Here is a 24,075-nt window from a genome sequence, read left to right on the forward strand (position 1 = left end):
CAATTAAAATGTTATTGCACAATGACCAAACCACGCGGGATGCCACATCTTGGATGCCAAGTGGGCTTCAACATGGATAATGCTTGGATGAGTGACCACCATGCACAACAGGTTGTTAAAGAGTCAGAGTACAAATCTTGACTTAAAGCTTTCGTGACTGCAGGAATTCATATTATTTGGGTCTTTTGGTAAAGCCACGTAGATAGGTTCAAAGAAAATAAGAAAAAAAATACAATGTTTCGATCACAACACAAGTGTTCGTCATCAGAAAAATGACGAAACACAAGCGTTCGTCATCAGGAAGATGACGAACGCTTGTGTTGCAATCGAAACGTCGTAGTTTTGTTATGTTTTGTAATTTTCTTCGAACCTATCTACGTGACTTTACCGAAAGACCCAAAGAATAGTCAGAGTACAGTGCATGGTGAGGTATGGTCAAAGTCCCCCACAACCCACATGGCATGGTGATGACATCATCCAGCAGTGGATTGACAAAGGGCTGTGTATATTCATGAGTAATGTAATCTTCGCTGTACTTTTGAAGGTATTGGGGCCAAACTGTGGACTACATTGTATATTAAACATAGATGTGGTCAACGAACATGAATTTAAGTATTTTGGTACGGCCACATAATATGGCCAAGTCTATGATGCAAGACCCTTCACCACCCGACACTGCCACACAAGTTACATTGTCAAGCATACAAGCGTTTACCCTGCACATTCGTATCGTTTTAGCTCACCGGTGAGTTAAAAAACTATTCTCACGATAAAATTGAGCAATTTGATTTATTTCATTCAAAACTATGCCAAGCATCCTCAAAACAAGATGCAGGAAATAAGAACACAACCCTGAGTCAGTCCTTCTGAATTACTTCATTATTCAGACAGACTTCCTGGAATGTATTATAGTTTTACTATGTCAGGTGTAGAGGGTATTACAACACAGATTTGGCCAGATTATTAATGAGCCTAACCTAAAAATGAATTATAAACCATCTCAGCTGCGAACGTTCAGCTGTCAATTCAACTCCACATTCGCAGGGTGACGTACACGCGATACACTCCAGTCATGATGCTACTTTATTTACACTTACGCAGTAACAGAATTCAGCAGTGCAGATACTTTTTTCTCTTGTAAATACAACTGAGCGACAATTAAATACAAGTTATCGATGTTTAAATTTTCTCAACTTTTTGCGAAACATTAAAAAAAATGGACATGCAAAACATTGTCTTTGAAAATAACGAAAAACTACGACGTTTCGATCGCAACACAAGCGGTCGTCTTCAGGAAAAGGGGGGTGAGCTTCCAAGGCAAACTGTTTATAAGGGTTTTAAATGGGCGTAGTCCAAATGTCAGCAGCCAATGATAATGTAAGTGGTGGGCAGCCAACCCGACGGTGGTTGGTTTTCCACCAAAGGGCTGCCAGGTGAAAATGAGCATGTTAATGATAAATTTGCATCTTAATGGCAGATCACAGAGCCGTAACCAAGAGGTCGGCGCGCGAAGTGGCTGTGTTAGTGTGAACCCTGTGAAAGCGCAAGTTTGAAATGGGTGTAAAGCACAACTAACATCGGAAGGTGGTAGGATGGGAACATCATAGCCAATTATGACTTAAACTGGTTGCTGACATTTGGGCAACATCCATTTAAAACCCTTATAAACAGTTTGCCTTGGAAGCTCACCTCCCTTTTCCTGAAGACGACCGCTTGTGTTGTGATCGAAACGTCGTAGTTTTTTGTTATTTTTTTTATTTCTTTGAACCTATCTACATGACTTTACCGAAAGACCCAAGAATATGAATTTCTGCAGTCACGAAAGCTTTAAGTCAAGATTGTCTTAGAGTTTGAAAGAATCTGCAAGAAAATCAAGAGGACCCAGAGGCTTTACAGAATGAAACTTGTTTGAAAATGAATCTACTGTGATCTGTATTTAAATGTTTCCATTTACAGATTAAGGTTCAAGACGCTCATCAGATTACGCAATGTCTTAATGCACCATCGGATCAACTCAGCAGCTGTTCTCTTTTTTTTTAATAACAATCACTTGTATATTTACATCAACTCCTATCATTGATCCAAATAGAGTGAAACTCTAAACTGCAAATCCAAAAATTCTTGGCGCCCCATAGTTTTCAGAATCTCCTGTTAGCTGGGGGTGAAAATCATTCAATTCGCGAGTTTCCACGACGTTTAGGAATTTTATAAGTTGCTAAAAACTTCTATAATCCGCGGAAGCTGGCGACGGTGTGATGTTGCGTGGATTCGAAAATAGTCGCGTGCCTACTTCCTCCTAAAATCCATGATCCACCGCAGTTGCAACGAAATGGCACGATCGCCGACTCTTCTGTGTTTAATGTGAAGGAGGTGGTGGGCCTCACGGGCAGGATTTAAAACTGCGAGTGCCTCGCCCGCTCGTTCAAACCTGCGCCGGTCTGTAAACACACGAGTATCTTGCTCTCAACGCCATGCACGTGCAATGCTAGTGCCACACGAGTGCAAGTTCTAATGTGCAGTGCTAAATTCAGAATTATTTTGATTAAACCAAAGTTTGGTTACATTTTAAGTTAGCTTATATTTATGTTACTTGTATGTTCTGCAAGTGTGTGCGAGTGGTGTGTTAATACAGAGTAATTTAAACAATTATGGCTAACAGTGCAGGTCTGGTGGCCGGGTAATGGAGGCAGACATTCAATCCATGTTGGATTCCAAGCCTTAAAAACATTTTTTAAAACCCCACAGAGGATAGATGCATATTGTAGATTTGCTCAATTTCATTTTTCCAAAAAATGAAATTTTTTTCCTGGGAATTTATACAATCTGTAAATTGTGGATTTTTATATTTGCAAGTCTAAAATCCTTGACTTTTACCACAATGTTTCAGAGTATTTGCCGGTGGTGTATTGCAAATAGGATTCTTTAAAACCCTCTCCCCAAATCAGCATAGATTTTTGGAGTTTCGCTGTACCACGTTGAATCATAGCCTGATCCTGCAAATATTCAAACTCGGCCCCCAAAGTGAGGCATGAAACTAACCGTAGCAATGCGGATGCTCAGAAGGACCTTCACAGATGACAACACGTGCAGTCTAATGACCCCCATCGTCGGGCCAATCCTAAAATCCTGGGTAATGTGCCACAACTAAGTGGAAAAATACAATACAAATACACACACCTCATTTAATTGCAAGTCGGATTTGGTTTTCCTTTCTTGTGCATGACTAATAATCCTAATTTGTCACCACAATGATCCTGGAATTTGGAAGATTTGCTCATCTAGAAGAGGCTAAGAGGACGGCAGGAACACCGCCTTGCCTCACCCTCTCCCGGCCACCACTGTGCTTCTGAACTCTCTCCCTCTGTGTTCATGCTTGGCTGTGCAATTGCAATTGCGCACTCTTTAAATGTACGAATTAATAATCTTAATTCCAGTGTCACGTTTTTTTTTACGTCTCACAGTTCATCAATCTTTCTTCAGCGCTTGTCCTCGGGTACGTCGCACACACGTCGTTGCTTTATGCGGAGGACGGTTCACTCGTCTGCTGGAGGGACTTGGTTTTGCTGCCTGGCAATTCGATCTGGCCCCCCTCGGAGCTTTCAGGAACTACGTCTGTCTCCTCCCCTCTTCTCTCCCCAACTGCCGCCTCGGCTTCCCCAATGGTGCTTGGTGGCACGCGTTTAACCCCCTTCTCTTCGTTGTCCGCGCCACAACGCAGCGTCTGCAGGCCCAAGCGAATCTTCGTGTCGTAGTCCTCCTCCTCGTCGTCTTCGGTCGGCGTGAGGCCGTTCTCCCCGGCGAGGCGGCTTCCGTCCGTGGGCTCCGGTATGGGCGCATTCTCGGCGAGCAGTGTTTTGGAGGCGTCCTTCATGCGCCCCGCGTAGCTCACCACGTTGGCCAGGATGTCCTGCTCGGCTCTGCGCAGACGCACCGCCATTTTGGTGCGGTGAGACAGCTTGGGGTCCGTCAGCAGAGTGTCGTCATCCTTGCAAAAGCACACACAGGTCGTTATGAAACAATAGACGAAAACCACGTTGAAGGAGCACAAACTAACGCACAAGCAATTTCCACCCACACGCTTAATTTAATTTAAGACACGTAGGTTTTTGCAGCAAATATTACGATTCGTAACCATTTTTGTTTGCTTAGACACGTCATTCTCTGGCCAAATATGTGTCATAGGATCCTACACCACCCAACATGGTCACACAAATTAAATTGTCACTCAGTGGTAAAAGCGTTTTAACGCACCAAATAGTCTAGTTTCAGTTCGCCGGTATGTCGAAGACAAATTCTCACAACCAAATTTTTTAATTAGAGACGTGATGTTATGCTTGAAACTACACCAAGAGATCTTCAGGACCAGACCCAGGAAGCCAGAATAAAATTCCAGAAGTCAGTTGTTTATTTCACAATTACATGATTTGTGTATGTCTATAATCGCTGCAAGTCTCCTACCACCACTCGCTCATTGACATTTCGTTGCTTCCTCTTAGTACCTTTCACGCGACGGTCAATGGTATAGTGTATAACAGATTGTATAAAAATAAATAGTATAAAAGTGTAATGTTTAATATAATGTATAAGGTAATATATAGTATCGTAATTGTATAGTGAATATACAGCAGTGTGGTATACAGTAGGGTGGGTAGAATAATACATAGTGTAATATTACAATGTATAGTCTAAGGTATAGGGTGGTGTATAGTAATGCAGTATATAAATTAATGTTGGGTTTGTCTATGGCAGTATATAGTACGGGGTAGTCCCGTGTGATGTAAGAAAAAAGTTTAGCTGGAGGCATATTATATTTTTTGCGACATAGAATTGTAATGTATGACTTACTGTTAGTAGCTCAGCTTATTGGAGAGTATATTTAGTATATTGATGATACTGATGTAGTTTATATTTTAGTTTATTTACGTGATGGTTTAGCTGCTGCAGCTCCTTACTATTAAAATTCCTTCCCTCTATTACTGCTAACCCTACTCCCTCCCTTTGATGCTGCTAATCCTGCATAATGCACGGGCATAATATGACTTTCAAACCCACCCCCCACCTCCTACGCATTCCACAAGTAGTGACTAATCCCATATCAGCATTTCGCATAAATATGCTAAATTCCTCTTGATATGCAAATTCCTTTGTCAAGGTGCCCCTTCCCCCCTCCAACCCAGCTTAAATATACGCTGCCAAGCCTGGTGGTGCCCATTCAGACGCTGTCTTTCTGACAGACCTGTTCTTCACCTGCTTGCGTTGTGGCCAAAACGTCGTGAGAATTATTTTATTGTTTGATTTTTATTCTTTTATTATTTCCCTTCTACGTGACTTTACAGAAAGAACCAAGAATATGAATCCCTGCAGTCACGAAAGCTTTAAATCAAAATATAATCGCCTTCTTAAACAGACTATAAAGAATAAAGATAGGCGTAACAACATTTAATTATTACACATTGGGAGGCGATTCTGGAGGTACTAGAGGTTCTAAATAAATCGTGGAGCTTGTTTAACCTGTTATTGTAACAGGGAGAAAAAAAATATTGAGTAAGGCAGCAGGGAGGTAAAATTGTACAAAAAGCAAAGATTATTGAAGAGGCGGAGGAAAAAGATACCGAGAAATAAAAACGGAATTAGGGCTGCAGAACGGTGGAGTATTCACGAGATTCTGTAACGAGTCAACATATTTCTGTACGGACTGCATAATAAAGTCAGCCATAATCTCATCCGCAGTTGTAAGGTAGTTAGTATTTCCTCAAGTCTTTAAGATGTATATAGGCGTGCCATTACACAAAACTGAATGAGCAATGGGTGTGGTTATTTCAGAGATAGATTTATTGACCATTCCATGAAAAGTTTTATCAGTGTAAGGAAGAAAACTACACGCAGGTCAAACAAGTTTATTTGAGGAACACACATAAGAGCCACTTGATGTATTGCAAAAGGTATCTATTTGGTGTCTGAACATCTTAACACCTGCTTTATTATCAGAAAGGGTAAACCCTATTCTTATTTTTCAACACTTATGAGCACGGAGGGGTTGCAGTGATGCAATGTTTACTTTTATGTAACTATCAAGGAAGACCTAGAAATAGAGACAACATCTTTGGTGTTTGTTGAAATACAGCTGCCAAGGATAAGCCCAAAGGACCAAGAGACTTAAAGTGAAAAGTAAGAATAAAACAGCACTGCCAGAGTTGAAGGATAAAAGAGTCAAAAGTTTCTTGAGAAATCTTATTGTCGTAAGAGTTTGTTTGGGGGAAATTAAGACAGCGGGAGGGAATTCCAAAGTTGAGCAATGCGAGGGAGGAAGCAGAAAGAGAAATCGCTGTTATGCGCAGTGCGGTGGGGCGAAGACAGCGTGGATGATGAGACAAAACAGTCGGTCTCAGAAACCGGGTCCTCAACGTGCGCAGTGGAATCAGCGAGTGAAGGCCACGGGAGTAAAAACCTTGCCAACAGTGACAGCGGAGCAGATACGCAGGCGACCGACCGCCAGTGAACGAGCGTGTTCTGGATCATCAATCACCGTGACTGCTTCGTACTGAATTTTGCCGACCGCAGTGAGGTAAGAAACTGGGCACTTTGGAGATTTGTTTGTCGACTGCAAGCAACTGAGTCGGAACTCATCGACGTGAACACCGAAACCAACTTGACCACGCGTGCCCACCACAAGCAGTGATTCCCGACCACGCATGCCGGCCAGACGCAGTGGTTCCTGACCACGCGTGCCGGCCAGACGCAGTGGTTCCCCTGACCACGCGTGTCCACAACACGCGTGGGTTCATGACCATGCGTGCCCCACCTTGTTGTTGTTGTAGGCGTGCAGAAGCAGGGAAACTCGCGTCTCCAGAAACGTCCACAGCTTGATTTCATTTTCCCAGCTGATGGGCAGAGCTGGATCTCCCAGGCGGTAAATCTTATCCATGACGTCTTCTCCGATAAGGCACACCTTCAGCTCCTCTGCAACCACAAAAAACAAAGATCCCCCGTATTGCCTTTAACAGACTATTGAGGCAAGTGCTTTGGAGGCCAGCACGATACCATGCCCAGCCGCCTTTGTCTCCCCAGTGGCGATGTTTATACACCGCACCAGATACTCATTTGGGGCTGAGTCGACCTAGGGGAGGTCCAGCATTGGTTCAGATAATCGTCACTGATGTTGACTGTGAGCGGGAATCGAACTCGGGTTGCTGGATTCGTAACGCAGCACGCTAACCGCTACACTGTCGCTCCAAACACAAGCACACACACACTCGTAAGTCTTCTTGGTTCTTTCGGTAAAGTCACGTAGAAGGGAAGTAATAAAATAATAAAACATAATAAAATAAAATAATTCTCACGACGTTTCGGCTACAACGCAAGCAGCCGTCTTCAGGTGAAGAATGAGACACTGCCAAGCTAGGAGCTTATATATACGCTGGGTTGGAGGTGCAAGAAGAGCGCCTTAACAAATAGAATGTGCATTTCAAGAGGAATTTAGCATATTCATGGGAAATGCGTAGGAGGTGGGCGGGGGGGTTTCAAAGTCATATTATGCCCATGTATTATGCAGGATCAGCAGCACCAAGGGAGGGTGCAGGGAAGCAGCATTAACAAAGGAAAGGAATGTTAATAGTATGTAGCTGCAGTTACTAAACAACCACGTAGAAAACTAAAGTATAAACTACATAAAAAACTAAAGTATAAACTGCATAGCACCATCAGAATACTTACTATACTCTACAATAAGCTGAGCTACTAACAGCAAGTAATACATTACAATTCTACGTCGTAAAAATTATATAATATGCTTCCATCTAAACTTTATTCTCTTACATCACACGAGCATACACCGTATTATATACTGCCATAGATAAACCCAACATTAAATGATATACTGTATTGCTATAAACCACCCTATATCTTATACATTTTAATATAACACTATGTATTATTCTACCCACCCTAATGTGTATCACACTGCTATATGTTAACTATACAATTACGATACTATATATTACTTGTACATTGTATTAAGCATATAAATGTTATACTATTTGTTATTATACACTGTACCATTGACCGTCGTGTCAATGGGTGAGTCGTGTGTTCACGTTTACGGTGACTTTCAGATCGCGTTCCACTCACTGGCATTGTATTCTCCGCAGGGAATGGATTCTTTGCCCCGCTGCAAGTTTTTTTCCCCCCACGACTCACCCATTGACACGACGGTCAATGGTACAGTGTATAATAACAAATAGTATAACATTTATATGCTTAATACAATGTACAAGTAATATATAGTATCGTAATTGTATAGTTAACATATAGCAGTGTGATACACATTAGGGTGGGTAGAATAATACATAGTGTTATATTAAAATGTATAAGGTATAGGGTGGTTATAGCAATACAGTATATCATTTAATGTTGGGTTTATCTATGGCAGTATATAATACGGTGTATGCTCGTGTGATGTAAGAGAATAAAGTTTAGATGGAAGCATATTATATAATTTTTACGACGTAGAATTGTAATGTATTACTTGCTGTTAGTAGCTCAGCTTATTGTAGAGTATAGTAAGTATACTGATGGTGCTATGCAGTTTATACTTTAGTTTTTTATGTAGTTTATACTTTAGTTTTCTACATGGTTGTTTAGTAACTGCAGCTACATACTATTACCATTCCTTTCCTTTGTTAATGCTACTCCCTGCACCCTCCCTTGGTGCTGCTGATCCTGCATAATGCATGGGCATAATATGACTTTGAAACCCCCCCGCCCACCTCCTACGCATTTCCCATGAATATGCTAAATTCCTCTTGATATGCACATTCTTTTTGTTAAGGCGCTCTTCTTGCACCTCCAACCCAGCGTATATATAAGCTCCTAGCTTGGCAGTGTCTCATTCTTCCCCTGAAGACGGCTGCTTGCGTTGTAGCCGAAACGTCGTGAGAATTATTTTATTTTATTATGTTTTATTTTTCTTATTTTATTACTTCCCTTCTACGTGACTTTACCGAAAGAACCAAGAAGATGAATCCCTGCAGTCACGAAAGCTTTAAATCGAAATTTTACACTCGTAAGTGCTTTCAACCATAAAGCGGTATGAAGAGGGTTATATACAACCACTCTTAGGGTTTATTTTTTTACGTAGTTGCTGGGGAAAACAGCTCCAAAACTCTAAAAGGTCAAGTGGCCAGGAATAAGCAGCATCATCAAAGTTGTACTGGAGTTAACACATCTCTTGAATTAAGCAAGGTTATAGTAAGAGCTTGGGAAAAGTGACGATGGGAGGGAATCCCAAAGTGGAGCAGAGCGAGGGAAGAAGCAGAAGAAGAAATGTGCTGAATAAAGTTTTTTTTGGGTTAGATCGCGAAAATATAAATGTGCCTTTAAACCCGCCACCACCCGACACAGCCAATTAGTAAGGTTTGTCACGTACACAAAACGTGCCAATTAGTTACTAGTTCAGCACACCGGTGTGTTGGAGAGTAAGCCCGAGTACGATGTTTCGCTGGTGATTACAACCAGCATCATCAGGCGATTAGCCAGAATTGTGAAGACATTCTCTTGGTTCTGTCTTAACTAGAGCACGGTGACCGGCAGTGCGGTGAGTGGGTGGCTGAGTTGGTGAGTGGAAAAGAGCTTTAAAGCTCTTTGGACATCTATGAAAAAGAGCTTGATAGCTCATTGGATTCCTCCATTATAAATACGTTCTTTTATTCTGAGTGAGACAGTGAGTTGGTGTGTGAGTGGGTAAGTTAGTGTGTGAGTGTGTCACTTTGTGAGTGTGCGAGTGAGTGTGTGAGTTTGCGAGTGACTTGGTGAGTGTGAGTGTGCGAGTTGGCGAGCGTGTTGTGACGTGCCGTGTAGTGGTTGAGCAGTGTGAATGATACAAAACAGTCCATCCGGTTGATCGAGTCCTCAATATGGTTGAAGAACTCAATGAGTGAAATACGTTTTAAAGGCCGTGGCATCATCATGTACAGTTTTTTCTTAATTATCATAGAAAACGTCAGTCTCAAGTATCCATGTGAAGAAACCAAACCACCCTGACTTTTTACGGCAAACATTAAAAAAAAATCCAGTTACAAAGTTACTCAAAATAACTAAGTTACTGCCATCTACTGGTCCTTCTCTTAACCGCAGGAGGGTACTTAAAGCACATTTCTGAAGATGCTAATGGCCTACTGAAGGCTGATCTGCCTTTGGCATTGCTATGATTATGGTACTACTATCCTTTTGCCATTGGCCTAACGAACGATGCACTGCCTACAGGAGTTAGGAGGCAGGCACATATTAAGGCATCTCTCACATTTCAACCCTCACTCTGCCGCCTTCCCTTGGTGATGGCATCGGGAGATTTATACTCGCCGACAATAACGGCAGCCGTCATTCGCCACAAAGTTCCGGTTGTTACATCACCACAGCGCTAAAGATCATGCGACAGGCCCAGGTAGTATGGGTTAACGGACAAGACTGGCAAATTCACCAGCTGTGCTCCCCACTGTGCCAACTTGATATGTAATAGCACTGAGCACTCTGCTCATTGTTGAGCATTGCTCCTTCAGCTCCACTGTTGGTGAACATTTGGGTTTCCTCTCTGTGTGAGCACTTCAAATTGGGTAGAAGTTGGATTTTTTGAAGAACACATTTCAAGTTTAAACTTTAGCTTTTCAACACGAGAAAAAATGCCCTCAAAAGATCCATCAACGCCATCCCCAAAAATGCTGTATAACAGTTGTGCGCTTCATGCTCGGCAAAAACACATCACGGGTTTGGGAAAGTGACATTTTTGGTGGGGATGTGCCTGCAAGAGCACAGCTCCTTACCCTCTGTCATGCAGAACGTGCGCAGGAAAGCGAGCAGCTGGGCTGGTATGGGCTGGTCTCCACAGTGCAGTGCAAACATCGTGGAACTGCAGACAAACACAAACTCAGTTTAACACGCAGTTGGCTTTCGCAACCAATGTTATCCCTAGAGGTTTATTTGTGTTAGATCGCGTCAATATAAATGTGTAGGACAAACAGGAGGATTCCTCCACAAATCTGGCTGTTGCCTGATGAGGCTGGTTATCGTAATTACTGGCGAAACGTCGTACTCGAATTGTAAATGTTGTGGGTTTACTCTCCAACACACCGGTGTGCTGAAGTAGTAACGAATTAGCACGTTTGGTTTGCGTGACAAACCTAACTCATTGGCTGTGCCATGTGGTGGCGTGTTTAACAACACATTCATTGTTACGTGATCTAACCCAAAAAAAAAAACCTCGATTATGGAAACAAAAACTCTATCGACCACCACTAAGCTATCACGATCACAACAAAATGTCATAATTTAATAATCGAAGGACACTTGGAAGTCGATCAATACCGAGGGCAGACTTCTTGCTAATAAGGACCTTAAGTTTTATCAATATTCAGACAGAAGATATTTAAAATATATGGGTTGACAAAAGAGTCATGGCAGAATGAAAAAACTGTAAATAAATAGAAATGTAAATGTATGGTACTGTTACGTGTACCCATGCATGTTTGGATGTTGGAGTGACCGTGTGGATATGTCCTCATACTGGTAGGAACGAAGTGGACCAGCCTACAATAGATTATATCGTCCGTCCGACCGTCCGTCCGACCGTGTAGCAACATCGCCCCCTACTGCAAACACTTGGCATGACCCTACAAAAACCTTTAGACTCAGTGACGCTTTCCTGGCTAAACAAGTGTAACATTCCCTTATAATTCCCTCAGATAGCTTATAATTAAAACATTTAAATTAATGAGGCTTTCCTGGCTAAACAAGTGTAACATTCCCTTATAATTCCCTGAGATAGCTTTTAATTAAAACTTTTAAATTCAAATTTTACTCACAGCGCCCTAAAGCCTACAGCTAGGCCTAAAGCCTCGAACTACGCCTATCACTCTCCCTTCGTATCGTACCCCCGCGTGTGTGCAAGGGAGTTAATGTTTAACAATGTTACATTCCCTGATGCTTTTAAATAGAAACATTTAAATTTTAAGCTTTTACATAAATAATAAAAATATTTAATTTTAAAATTAACTCACGGCGGCCTAAAGCCTACAGCTAGGCCTAAAGCCTAGAACTAGGCCTCACACTCTCCCTTCGTATCGTCCAATTCGGTGTAGCAACATCGCCCCCTACTGCAAACACTTGGCAGGACCCTACAAAAACCTTTAGACTCAGTGGGGCTTTCCTGGCTAAACACGTGTCATAATACATTATGTTTATATTCTTTGGTTATTCGTTCCTACCAGCCCACCCCGCAGGGTCCTGTTTAATGTGTGAGAACATATGCAGAGGTGTATCATATATGTGCTTGAGCATGAGTATTGCTGATGTTTATCATTCCACTGCCTTCGCCAGGAAAGCCTTACCAAGTCTCAGGATTATTTTTCAAGAGGGTCCTACAAAGTTTTTTCAGTCAGGGGCCACGTTGCTGTGAGCAATCCCAATTGAGTAATTTGCCTTTCATTTTTCAGCATTGGGATACTTGGGCAATACCCGTAAAATTATTATGGTTTTAGCAAAGAGAGAAAACTGCAGAAGCTGGAGGAAACCCATGCAGAAAAGGGGTAGAACATACAAACTCTACGCAGAGAGGCGCCCGAGTCGGGAATGGAACCCAGGCCCATGTTAGTGTGCACGCCGTCTGTGTGCGGGCACTTGCACAGAGGAGCGGTAGTGTAGCGGTTAGCGCGCTACGCTACGAACCCGGCGACCCGAGTTCGACTCCCGCTCGTGGTCGACACCAGTGACAATTATCTGAAACGGTCCTGGGCCTCCCCTGGTCGACTCAGCCCCAAATGAGTATCTGGGGCGGTGTGTAAACATCGCCACCCCCCCCTTGTGTGCCGTGCTGGCCTTCATAGCACTTGCCCCAACAGTCTGTTAAAGACTATTCGGGAACTTTGTTTTTTGTGGTTGCAGAGGAGCTGAAGGTGTGCCTTAACGGAGATGGCCATCCACCCACTCGTAGGTGCTCGCTAACAGCACTTACCCCAACAGTCTGTTAAGGCTACACGGGGGATCTTAAGTCTTTGTGCGCTTGCATGAGCACTCACGCAGGAATCCCTCCGCGCGCCAGGATCTCAGACTTCATGGCATAGAGGCGCTCGCTCTTGCTCACGCCCAGCTTGATCTTGACTCGGTCGTTTGCATTGCCCTCGAAAAAGAAGCCATTGTGGATGACAAAGTCCGCATTGGAGCGGATCCCATAGAAGATGTAAATCTGGGGGTCGAACGACATGCAGGGAAAATGTGACTGGAAAATAAAATCGACATCAACTCAACGCACAAATTTGTTTTGCTTCCCGATTGCTGATCTGATTTGATGCAGTTTCAGTTTCCAGTGAAACGTTGAATCAGATTGCTAAATGTGGCAGCGAAGATTTGCTCTTCAACTCGCCGGAGAGCTGAAGCAACATCCATCGACGCGATAAAACGTTGAACACGTGGAGAGTTTAATGACAACAATTTGGCGCTATCATTACATGGCCTAGAACAAATGTCAAATGATTAAAATCGTTTTAAAGGCCGTGGCATCATCATGTACAGTTTATTTTCTTAATTATCAAAGAAAACGTCAGTCTCAAGTATCCATTCAAAAAGGGTTTTGGGCATCAGTTACTTACATATATATTTTTTTCCATGTGAAGAAACCAAACCACCCTGACTTTTTTACGGCAAACATTAAATAAAAAATCCAGTTACAAAGTTACTCAAAATAACTAAGTTACTGCCATCTACTGGCCATTCTCTTAACCGCAGGAGGGTACTTAATGCACATTTCTGAAGATGCTAATGGCCTACTGAAGGCTGATCTGCCTTTGGCATTGCTATGATTATGGTACTACTATCCTTTTGCCATTGGCCTAACAAACGATGCACTGCCTACAGGAGTTAGGAGGCAGGCATATATTGAGGCATCGCTCACATTTCAACCCTCACTCTGCCGCCTTCCCTTGGTGACGGCATCGGGAGATTTATACTCGCCGACAATAACGGCAGCCGTCATTCGCCACGAAGTTCCGGTTGTTACATCACCACAGCGCTAAAGATCATGCAACAGGCCCAGGTATTATGGGTTAACGGACAAGACTGGCAAATTCACCAGCTGTGCTCCCCACTGTGCCAACTTGATCCCATAGATCAAGTTGGCACAGTGGGTGGATGGCCATCTCCGTTGAATCAGATTGCTAAATGTGGCAGCGAAGATTTGCTCTTCAACTCGCCGGAGAGCTGAAGCAACATCCATCGACACGATAAAACGTTGGACACGTGGAGGGTTTCATGACAAAAATTTGGCGCTATTATTACATGGCCTAGAACAAATGTCAAATGATTAACCAACAAGGGTAGTGATCCAATGATGGGTAAATAAAGTGTGCAATACATTTCAGCGCCATGATTGTGAACACCTGTGACTCTGCTACCATGAATACAACTTCAGCGGCTTCACAGCCTCACTGCTGCGAACATCCGCAGCAGCCATGGGTGGCGAAGTCAGAAAGACCGCACGGCAATGACCACCAGCACAGTGGCAGCGCTGCGATGTTGGATACTTCATTAGTTTCCAAAAAGTCACAAACGTCCAATGCCATTGATATGACCACACCTTAATTCATGTCAACTTGCAATGCGCCAGCGGGCGTTATTCGCTCGCTCTCGAAGGGGGAGAACGGAATTAGAGGTGCGAGGAGGAACCATAGACAAGGGGCGAAAGGCAGCAGCCAGGCAGTGAACTGCTGCCAATAATTGTCCAATCTCTGCAGTCCTCTCTCTCTATAATCAGAATCAGAATATTTATTTAGACTGGAGGAATCCAATGAGCTATAAAGCTCTTTTTCACAGATGTCCAGAAGGGGTGGGTAAGTAAGTTACTATAAAAAAAACAGTACAAAAACATTATCGTAGTGCAAAGTACAATATATGTAAACAAATCACCCAAACACATGCTAATAAAAAAAACATCTCCATCCTATTCTTTGGGTCTATCGGTAAAGCCACGTAGATAGAAAAATAATAACAATATCACGACGTTTCGATCGCAACACAAGCAATCGTCATCAGGTGAAAAATATAATGGGAGAGCTGCTGAGGCAGGGAGTTATAAAGGTTTGAGATGAGTATAGCCCATGGGTCAGTGGGCGGGGCTAGAGATTAAATTTGCATGTAAATGTAAGATCGGAGAAATCTTGACACACGAAGCTGTTGGGGTGGCCATAACTCGGGTTATAGCACCTTGATGCCCATGGAAAGGGAGATTCACAGCCTTTGTGTAATCCACCAACCCTCGCCTCCACAGTGCCGGATTACAGGCCACGTGCATTGCCAAAACCGCTTCCTGCTGCTGGATGTCGGATTTGTCATAACGCTGACACCTGACTTCAACATCTGGCCTTTGGTCATCCCATTGGTCGCTGACCTCCGGGTGCCATTCCAATGCCCGTCTCTGTCGCCTGCCCTCTTCCAGTGCACTTAGGGTGTCGGGTGGTTAACATGCACTCTTGCACTGGGATCAACAGCAAAGCAGGAAATATACTGCAACAGGTGCAATTGTTTTCCGTCAACGGATGAATCTCCTGTAATGTTTACCCACTTGCACTGCTCTACCTCAGCATTACATATTCACTGCCATCATTGGCGACATCACACATGGTAACCATCACACGTCACTTTGCGTTCATTAACGGTCAACAGTACTTGAAGCAACAATATGAGCAACGGTTGTCACGTGTGCATAAGTTTATCGAAAAAACGGACGGGCGTCGTTACTCCACCATTTGTTGCCCGACACGACGTCGCTCGTTCGGCGCGCTCGCGGCGAGCCTGCGCCCTGTGCCATACCTGGTCGCCGGGTTTGAAGTCGCGCAGGGCAACGCACTCGCAGCGGTCATCTTCCATGTTGTAGCCGGTTGTGATCTGGAAGACGGAACACATGGGTTTGTATCTTTTGCCAGCCACAGCCTGATGTAACTGAACATGGGTTGTTACTCTTAAAGCAGAATTTCTACTTGCATGTTTAAGTTTATTTTGTTTGCTACATGATCATGTTCAGCTATCCGTACCGAGTGCACACAGCAGCAGCAAAACAAATACAAAAACAACATTGTGCAACTAACAAACCTGCGGTATTCAACGGTCATAAAAACGAAATGCACGCAAATAAAAAAAGTGCGGGTTGTGCTCTGTACCAGCCCATTGGTGTGGTTGCACATGTCCCACACGGGAATGAGAGCCAGGGTGACTCTGGAGGCATCCTCCATTGGGATCTGGTTCTGTCGTGTCATCACTGTAGAGACTGCCCACCTGACACACACACAAAGACAAAGACCCCCCCCCCCCCGTATAGACTTAACAAACTGTTGGGGCAAGTGCTGTTAGCGTGCACCTATGAAGGCCGGCACAGAACACGAGGGGATGGGTGGCCAGCACCACGCCCGGCCACCTTTGTGTTCCGAAGTGGCTATGTTTACACACCGCACCAGGTAGTCACTTGAGGCTGAGTTGACCTAGGGGAGGGCGAGGACCGTTTCAGATATTCGTCATTGGTGTTGGCCATGAGCAGGAATTGAACTCGGGACGTTGGGTTCGTAGCGCAGCGTGCCAACCGCTACACCACCGCTCCACACACCCATACACATGAGATGAACATCATAAAAGGATGTTACGTAAAACCAGAGGTTAATTTACTACATCTGACATGAAGGTTTTTGCAGCCAATATGATGCCTATTTAAGAAGATGGGTTAGGACAAATGGTTATTCTGACTACCAGGATCTTATTCTGACTTTAGATCATGTCCTGAAGATGCTTGGATTTGTTTCAAGCTTGACGTCGCGTATCTAATTGCTCAATTTAGTTTTGAGAAATGTCCTTCAACTTACTGGCAAGCTGTAACGAAAATAATTGGGGCATTAAATTATCGTGCACCACGTGACAATTTAATTTGTTCGGCTGTGTTAGGTGGAGGATTTATGTCCTATGACATAAATTTGGCCGGATCCTTACATGACTTAACCCAAAAATCTATTCTGAATCTTTCTATTACGTATCTTAAACACCATCATGGGCATGGTTCACGCTGGCCAACTGTGATTGTAACTGTACAGAATCAAAAATAAAATGTCATCATCCCTTTGTCAATCCACTGCTGGATGAGGGCATCCCCTTGATGCGTAGGTCGAGGGGCTTATGTGAGCATATTTTACCACGCTGGTGAAGGCGGTAAGCACAATAATGTTTGTTGCTGCACTGGCATCTGCTGCCCCCACGTGGTCCAAGTCGATAGCAAGTCCAAGTCAAGGTCCTGCTGCTTCAATGAGCATTTACAGTGCTAATCTCCCATTATAATGATTATGGTTTCAATTCCTAACGCACTGCACAGTGTTCGCTCGCTCTCCTAAGAGGGACATGGCTCAGGGGCACGACGAGGAACCACAAACGAGCAGGAAAGGCAGCAGCCGCGCTGTGACCCGGTGCCAAATTAACCCCCAAGCACTGCAGTCCTCAATATATTAAGGTGCTATTGGCCAAATCACGCGTGCGAGGGGGCAACACTCTATCCTATTCTGATGGAAAAAGAGTCCAAATTTGCCTATCTGCTCTCTGCTGGCAAATTTGGTTAGTTACAGGAATGGTTACACAACTATATATTCTACGACTGACTGTAACCCATAATGCAAAATGATTAGAATTGCTACTAATGATAAGAATGGAAAGTTTTTGAAGCTCTGCTCTATAAATATACATTTATTCAAAATGAATTTACTTTGATTAATCTGCATTATTATTTCTTCCGAGTAAAAGATTTTGGCTCTGTAATTAGCTCTTATCCATGCAAATTAGATCTATTCAATATGCATATGTGCATGTGAATTCCATTAAATACATGCTAAAACAGTACAAATAGAATTGCCATTGGTAATTCATGCACAACCTAAACAACACAAGATTTGTGCCAATGCACTTCACAATAATCCATGTTTGTTAGAGGTTAGGCTGCAAAGTAGTTCAATGCCAAAACTCTTGTCATTCAGCCTCCACCACCCGACAAGCCTGTCACGTTTAGAGAAGCTATTATTTAAACGTGCAATTGCATGGATCAATTTCTGACCAATAAAACTCCTCACGGGTGGCATAAATCTTTTTACGCTGGAATTTAACATCAACAAATCGACGCTTCGCTCCAACTCGTGAGAGCTTCATCAGGTAGTGAACTTGGAGGTCATGTGAGGTTGCCTCATCTCCACTGTACCTTCAGTACCCGCAATGACAGCACCAACTGGCGTAGGTCATTCCCGTATATTTGTCTAAAACTAAACGATTTTTTTTTATTTTAAAAGGTAAGGCCCACTAAGCTATGTAGCTCCTTTTCAAAAGTGACATGGCTATCACACATGATAGCTCAACGAAGTGGCTTATCACGTGGACATGTATAGCAGCCAAATACTCTATACGCAAGTTGATTTAAAATTTTCAGGGAAAAACCGGAGGGCCAGGAGAAAAATCCACGTGACCACGGGGATAACATGCAAACTCCAAATATACAGGTGTCAGGGTCGCGATCGAACCCACAACCTCCTGTATACCAGGTGAGGCAATTAACATCTCGCCACCGTGGCGCCTCTTCGTTTAAATGTTACTTATTTCAAATGTCTTCAAAGAAATCCATTCAAAATGGAAATTTCAAATGGCTACTTTAACCCATAAGAGGCTTTTTGAGTTAGATCGCGTAAATATTGGTTGCGAAAGCCTATGTGTTAAACGGGCTACATTTAACAAGTGATTTTTTTTACAAAGACCCACCTGTAATCGTCGTACGTGAATGAATCCCTCAGAGGAAGTTTGCTGGCAGCCGGGTGATTCTGAAAATGAAAAAATGACAAAAGTTAAATGTTCCCAATTACCGCAGGAATGATGACATTTATATCGCCGTGTTTCATTTTTCGGTCGACATATTTTGTAACTTTAAATTATTCTACAATGTCTATTTATTCCGTTCCATGTTCCATTCCCTACCACTAAATTTTGACTTAAAACTTTCGTGACTGCAGGAATTCATATTCTTTGGTTCTTTCGGTAAAGTCACGTAGATTAAAAAATAAAGTGAATAAAAATATCACGACGTTTCGATCGCAACACAAGCGGTCGTCATCAGGACCGCTGATGACGACCGTCGTGATATTTTTATTCACTTTATTTGTATTGTTTCTATCTACGTGACTTTACCGAAAGAACCAAAGAATATGAATCCCTACCACTAATAAAAAGTCAAACAGATGTAAGAAATTAGCAAGGCTGTAGAGCTCTCCAAACGTAGAAGTTTGAAGGGACCAGTTTATATTTCGTGGATGTAATGTATTTCTGAGGCAACCAGAGTGGTCTGAAAAGCAGATGTGTGTAATAGTCAAGTCCACTAATTTCCTGCTCAAATGAGCACCGAGGGCGGTGCCCATCTGCAATTTACCGCCCCAAGCCAGTGGTGAAAATTCCACAAGCCTATGGCAGGAGCGAGTCCATCCATAGGACAACAGCTGGTAACGTCCCTACAGAATAGTATTCATAAACTTGACCCTGCAGGGATGATGGGATGAGTCAACCCCCAAGATTTTTACGAGAAATCGTCAGATTACGAGTCGCTAGCTCGACCCGGTGAGCTTCACTGCGATTAATAAAAGTGTAGAATTACTAACAGAATCGTGTCTATACGGCAAAACGTCCCACAAACACTTTCAGACGTGGGATAATTTATAAACAAAAAAGTTTTTTATAAAAACAAATGTGACCAAAACCAAATCACAGTTTGGACCCACACAGGTGCAAGTCTCACCTGCATGAGGCGGTAGAAGTAGGCGTACTGGCGAGCGATGCTCTTGTACTGAGCAAGCACGTCAGGGAGCGCCTGCGTGGCTCGGAAGTACGCCAGCTCATCGGCCTGGCAGTATAGCGGAGTGTCGTAGGTGGATGGGAGCGAGCGAATATACGGCTGCCAGAAAGAAGAGGGGTTGGCACGTTCGCACAGCAACTGCAGCGCCAGTGCCACGTTCCCCATCGCCTGCATGACGCGGTCTTCTGCCAGCAGGGGACCTGGGCGCACGCGAGGGCAACACGGGCACGCGTGGAGGTGCATACACGTGCCAATAAGCACAGGGACCTAACAGAGAGATGAGGAAACTCAAACAAAGCGAAGACATCATTCGTCTCATCCAGACTGTGTTCAGCCACCACGCTGCAGGTCACAACACTTCTCCGCATCTTCCCTCGCACTTCTCCACTTTGGAATTTCCTCCCATTATCGTCCCGTTTACAAAAGCTATTATAACTTTGCTCAATGAAAAATAAAACATGTTAAGTTTTATCCTGAACAACCTTCATCATGCTATTTGTTGCCGGTCATTTGAGGTTTTTGGCCCATGCTCAGCAACCCCGATTAAAAATTATAATCAGGTCTCCTAATTACCTTAGCCATGCCGGAGACGACAGGGCTTACCGAGAACAGAGGACTTCACAGATTCAGCCGTCATCATCATTCGGCGTGGGATCCACAGGAACAACTCGTCCGCCTGTGCGAGGCGCGCACACACGCATGCACACACACAAACATGTTCACGCACAGGCAAAACCCCGTAGCCAGACGCGCACACACTGGAGACGTAACAAAACAACAACGTTTCAGTCCACCTGTGAGATGCATTTGAACATCTCACATATGAACATCTCACTTATGAACACAGATAGGTGCACCGCATATGACAGCAAGCTACATGTACATCCACCTCTTTTATTACAACAATGCCAAGATAAATAGTATCAATTATATTGAACAATGTTTCGTATACAATGTAATGAACAAACGTGGTTGTTTTAATTGTTTTGTTTGTGAATGTGCGGGCATAAGAGTCTGCAAATGAGGCATGTAAGTAAGACTGTCCGTAAAGCACGGCACCTTCCTTCATGATAGCCTTGCGCTATAAGAATTCCGCAAATCGCAAATGTACTAAATTACTATTACTCTTCGGTTCTTTTGGTAAAATCAAATTACTACTATAATAGCCCAGAAATGTGTGTAACGCGCGTGACGTCACTCCACATGCCGCACCCCCGCCCCCCCCCCCCCGTCATTAATAATAAAATAATCATGAGCGGGTGCATTATTACACTCACGCGGAAGAAGGTCGAGTGTAAAGATATTTATTTTTCGCAAAATCGCTTCAAATATGACGTTTCTTTACAGAAAGTGACGGTAAAAAAGAAATATATGCAGCACAGTGCTACATTTGTATGTGACGTCACTGCAAAAGAGCCCCCCCCCCCAAAATCATTACCATCATAAGCAAGACTTTTTTCATGCAAATTCGCTTTAAATGTTACGTTTCTTTATTTAAAGTTAATCAAATAAATAATTCTACGCAGCAACAAAGTGTATTTGGTGTCTTTATTTATTTCTTCAGCACTTTAAACAAAAGGTAAGTCTAATATTTTTGCTTCTAAATTATGATAAAATATATACATTTCTCTGTGATTTTCCAGACATTTAATCGAATTAAAATGTATTACAACCCTAGCGAGCGAAAGCAGAAGAAAATAAAGTATCAGAGCAGTGATTTTGAACTAATTGAAGGCGAGTTTTAAATGCAGTGCTACAGTGACATGAAGTGAGGTGTTTTATGACAGAGTTTGTGCAATAATCACTGCCATTAATACAGTGCTACAGTGAAATTCAGTGTAGTGTTTGATGACATTATTTCGTGCAAGATTCACTGCCATTAAATTTACACAAGATACAATTATACTCTGCTCAATTTTTTCGTAAATATTACAACTTCCGTCCTAGGACGGGCAAAAGGCTAGTAATAATAGAATACGACGTTTCGCTTGCAAGCAACCATCATCAGGTAAAAATTAATGATAAAACACAGACACGGAAACAGCATAGGCAGACACACATGCAGAGAGAGCCACACACAAAGACACAGAGCGAGACACACACCAAGACAAACAGAAGGACAACGACTCTGTGCCGAGGCCTTAAATAGAGGGGGAGGGGCCGGGGCAGAGAGAGGACTGGGGAGGCGGGACCAGCTGACAAACGAGGGGACAAGGAGGGAGCAGCGTGGAATTCTGGATCACAGTGGCCGGAGGAGACAATGGTTTAGAGCAAGAAAATCGAAAGTTTGAGAAAGCTAATTTAGTAAAATTAAGACGTGTAATGCATTGCAACACAGAGGGTCGGTTAACACACAGTTAACACATAGCCTGGTTGATTAACGTTATTCCAAAGATTGCTAAATTCGAAGTAAAGTGTGATCAAACACAGACACGGAAACAGCATAGGCAGACCCAGAAGCAGAAAGAGAGACACAACACAAAGACACACCGAGCAAGAAATAGGAAGTTTGACAACAAATTTAGCAAAATTAGAGAGTGTAATGTAATGCAACGCAGAGTCGGCTAACACACAGTTAACGCATAACCTGGTTGATTAACGTTCTCCCAAAGATTGCTAAATTAGAAGTAAAGTGTGAGTTGTGAGTAAACCCTCCCCGTAGAGGTGGTTCAAACTAGATTCAAATTACTATTAATATTACATTTCCAGACTTTGTCAGAAATAACAGAAGGTGTACTTATCCAGCAGTCAATTAAACTATAAAAAAACTAAACAATTATTATTTGTATTCTTTGGGTCTTTCGGTAAAGCCACGAAGATAGAAAAATAATAATAATAAATATCACGACGATTCGATCGCAACATAAGCAATCGTCATCAGGTGAAAAAAGTGGGAGAGCTACTCAGGCAGGAAAAAAATATTATTATTTTACCAGCTCAGGCCCACTAAAGCTACATGGCTTTTTTTCAGAAGCGACCTGGCCACAAATAGTAGCTCAACGAAGTGGCTTATCATCATGTGGAAATGTATAGCAGCCAAATACTCTAAACGCATGTTGATACTAAACGTGTATGGAAAAACCAGAGGACCCGGAGAAAAATCCACGTGACCACAGGGAGAAGATGGACACTCCAAATATACAGCTGGCGTCAGGGTCAGTAATCGAACCCATGACCTCATGCATACCAGGCAAGGGAGTTCACATCTTGCCACCGCGGTGCCCCTAAAATAAATCATCTTGAAACTTAATTTCTGTAAGGTGTAAAAGCTTGCACAAACACACGTGAGTATACACAGGTGGGGGGTCTGTCACACACCTTGATGTCTCTCTTGGCTTTCAGGCCATAGCCTTCATCAGCAAACGTCTCAATTTCCACACCCTCTGCCAGGATGCCATTTCCCACAGCCCAGCTCATGAACTCTTCAAAGGACTCATCACGACTACCAGCGTACACCACCGACAGACCTGTGTAAAAATATTGAAACACAGATATGTGATTTACTGTTATGTTGCCCGTGATATCAGCGTCCAAAACTGGACCACAGCAGCGGTGGAGTCTCGCATTTAGTCCCTCGCATTCACATGAGGCACAACAGATAGAAATACGCAAACAAGTTAGAATCGTTGATATAAAGATACTCTTTCCTATGATATTTGACATGTCTCGTTGTTGGGTGTGTTTCATATCATATTAGTTATGCAGGAATGCACATTACATAAAAAATGTAATTGCCATGAGGTCCCGTGGTATAAATTAGAGACTCCAACCCGACCTCTCTGGCCTCTCTATTTCCGAGCTATGAAGAAGGGCCATTACCCGAAACGTTGCCGTTTATATATTTTAACTTTTAAAACCACAACACATTATTGCCAAATGTGTTTGAGTTTTTTTAAATAAATAAAAATGGATACTGCAGTAATTTGGGGCATTGGAAAATACAATTTTAGGCAAAAAGTATAAAGTTCAGTACGCGTACCAAAAGAACAAGCGTCACGCGTGCTTGTGCACACTCACCCTTCTGCTTCTTGCGAATCTTCTCAACGAGAACACGGATCTGCAGGTACTCGTCCCACTCCTTGCCAGGTGCAGGAGGGGGGCCGCTGCACACTGGGAGCAGGCAAAATACGGAGGGCGGAAAATTTAGGAGGCACTTCTGTAATTTGTCATTTCCACAATGAGAC

The 24,075-nt window shown here is 43.1% G+C and overlaps 1 protein-coding gene across 3 annotated transcripts in view; it reads right to left on the bottom strand.

Annotated features, from left to right (window-relative positions):
• Positions 1-1,070: 1,070 nt before the first annotated feature.
• SETD3 (SET domain containing 3, actin N3(tau)-histidine methyltransferase) overlaps positions 1,071-24,075 on the bottom strand; it is a 42,548-nt gene continuing 19,543 nt past the window's right edge. For all 3 annotated transcript variants that reach the window (XM_061551217.1, XM_061551216.1, XM_061551215.1), the window contains exons 3-13: positions 23,909-24,001; positions 23,210-23,358; positions 20,495-20,567; positions 19,835-20,091; positions 18,811-18,869; positions 16,197-16,311; positions 15,850-15,924; positions 13,065-13,231; positions 10,815-10,900; positions 6,803-6,960; positions 1,071-3,985 (exon numbers count right to left, since the gene is read on the bottom strand). In XM_061551217.1, coding sequence (XP_061407201.1) covers positions 3,518-3,985; positions 6,803-6,960; positions 10,815-10,900; positions 13,065-13,231; positions 15,850-15,924; positions 16,197-16,311; positions 18,811-18,869; positions 19,835-20,091; positions 20,495-20,567; positions 23,210-23,358; positions 23,909-24,001 — 1,700 coding nt within the window. In that variant the 3' untranslated portion in view covers positions 1,071-3,517. The remainder of the gene's footprint in view (positions 3,986-6,802; positions 6,961-10,814; positions 10,901-13,064; positions 13,232-15,849; positions 15,925-16,196; positions 16,312-18,810; positions 18,870-19,834; positions 20,092-20,494; positions 20,568-23,209; positions 23,359-23,908; positions 24,002-24,075) is intronic.

This window comes from Lethenteron reissneri, chromosome 14, assembly GCF_015708825.2.
Source record: "Lethenteron reissneri isolate LAM-NWPU_2019-01 chromosome 14, ASM1570882v1, whole genome shotgun sequence".
NCBI classification, from domain to species: domain Eukaryota; kingdom Metazoa; phylum Chordata; class Hyperoartia; order Petromyzontiformes; family Petromyzontidae; genus Lethenteron; species Lethenteron reissneri.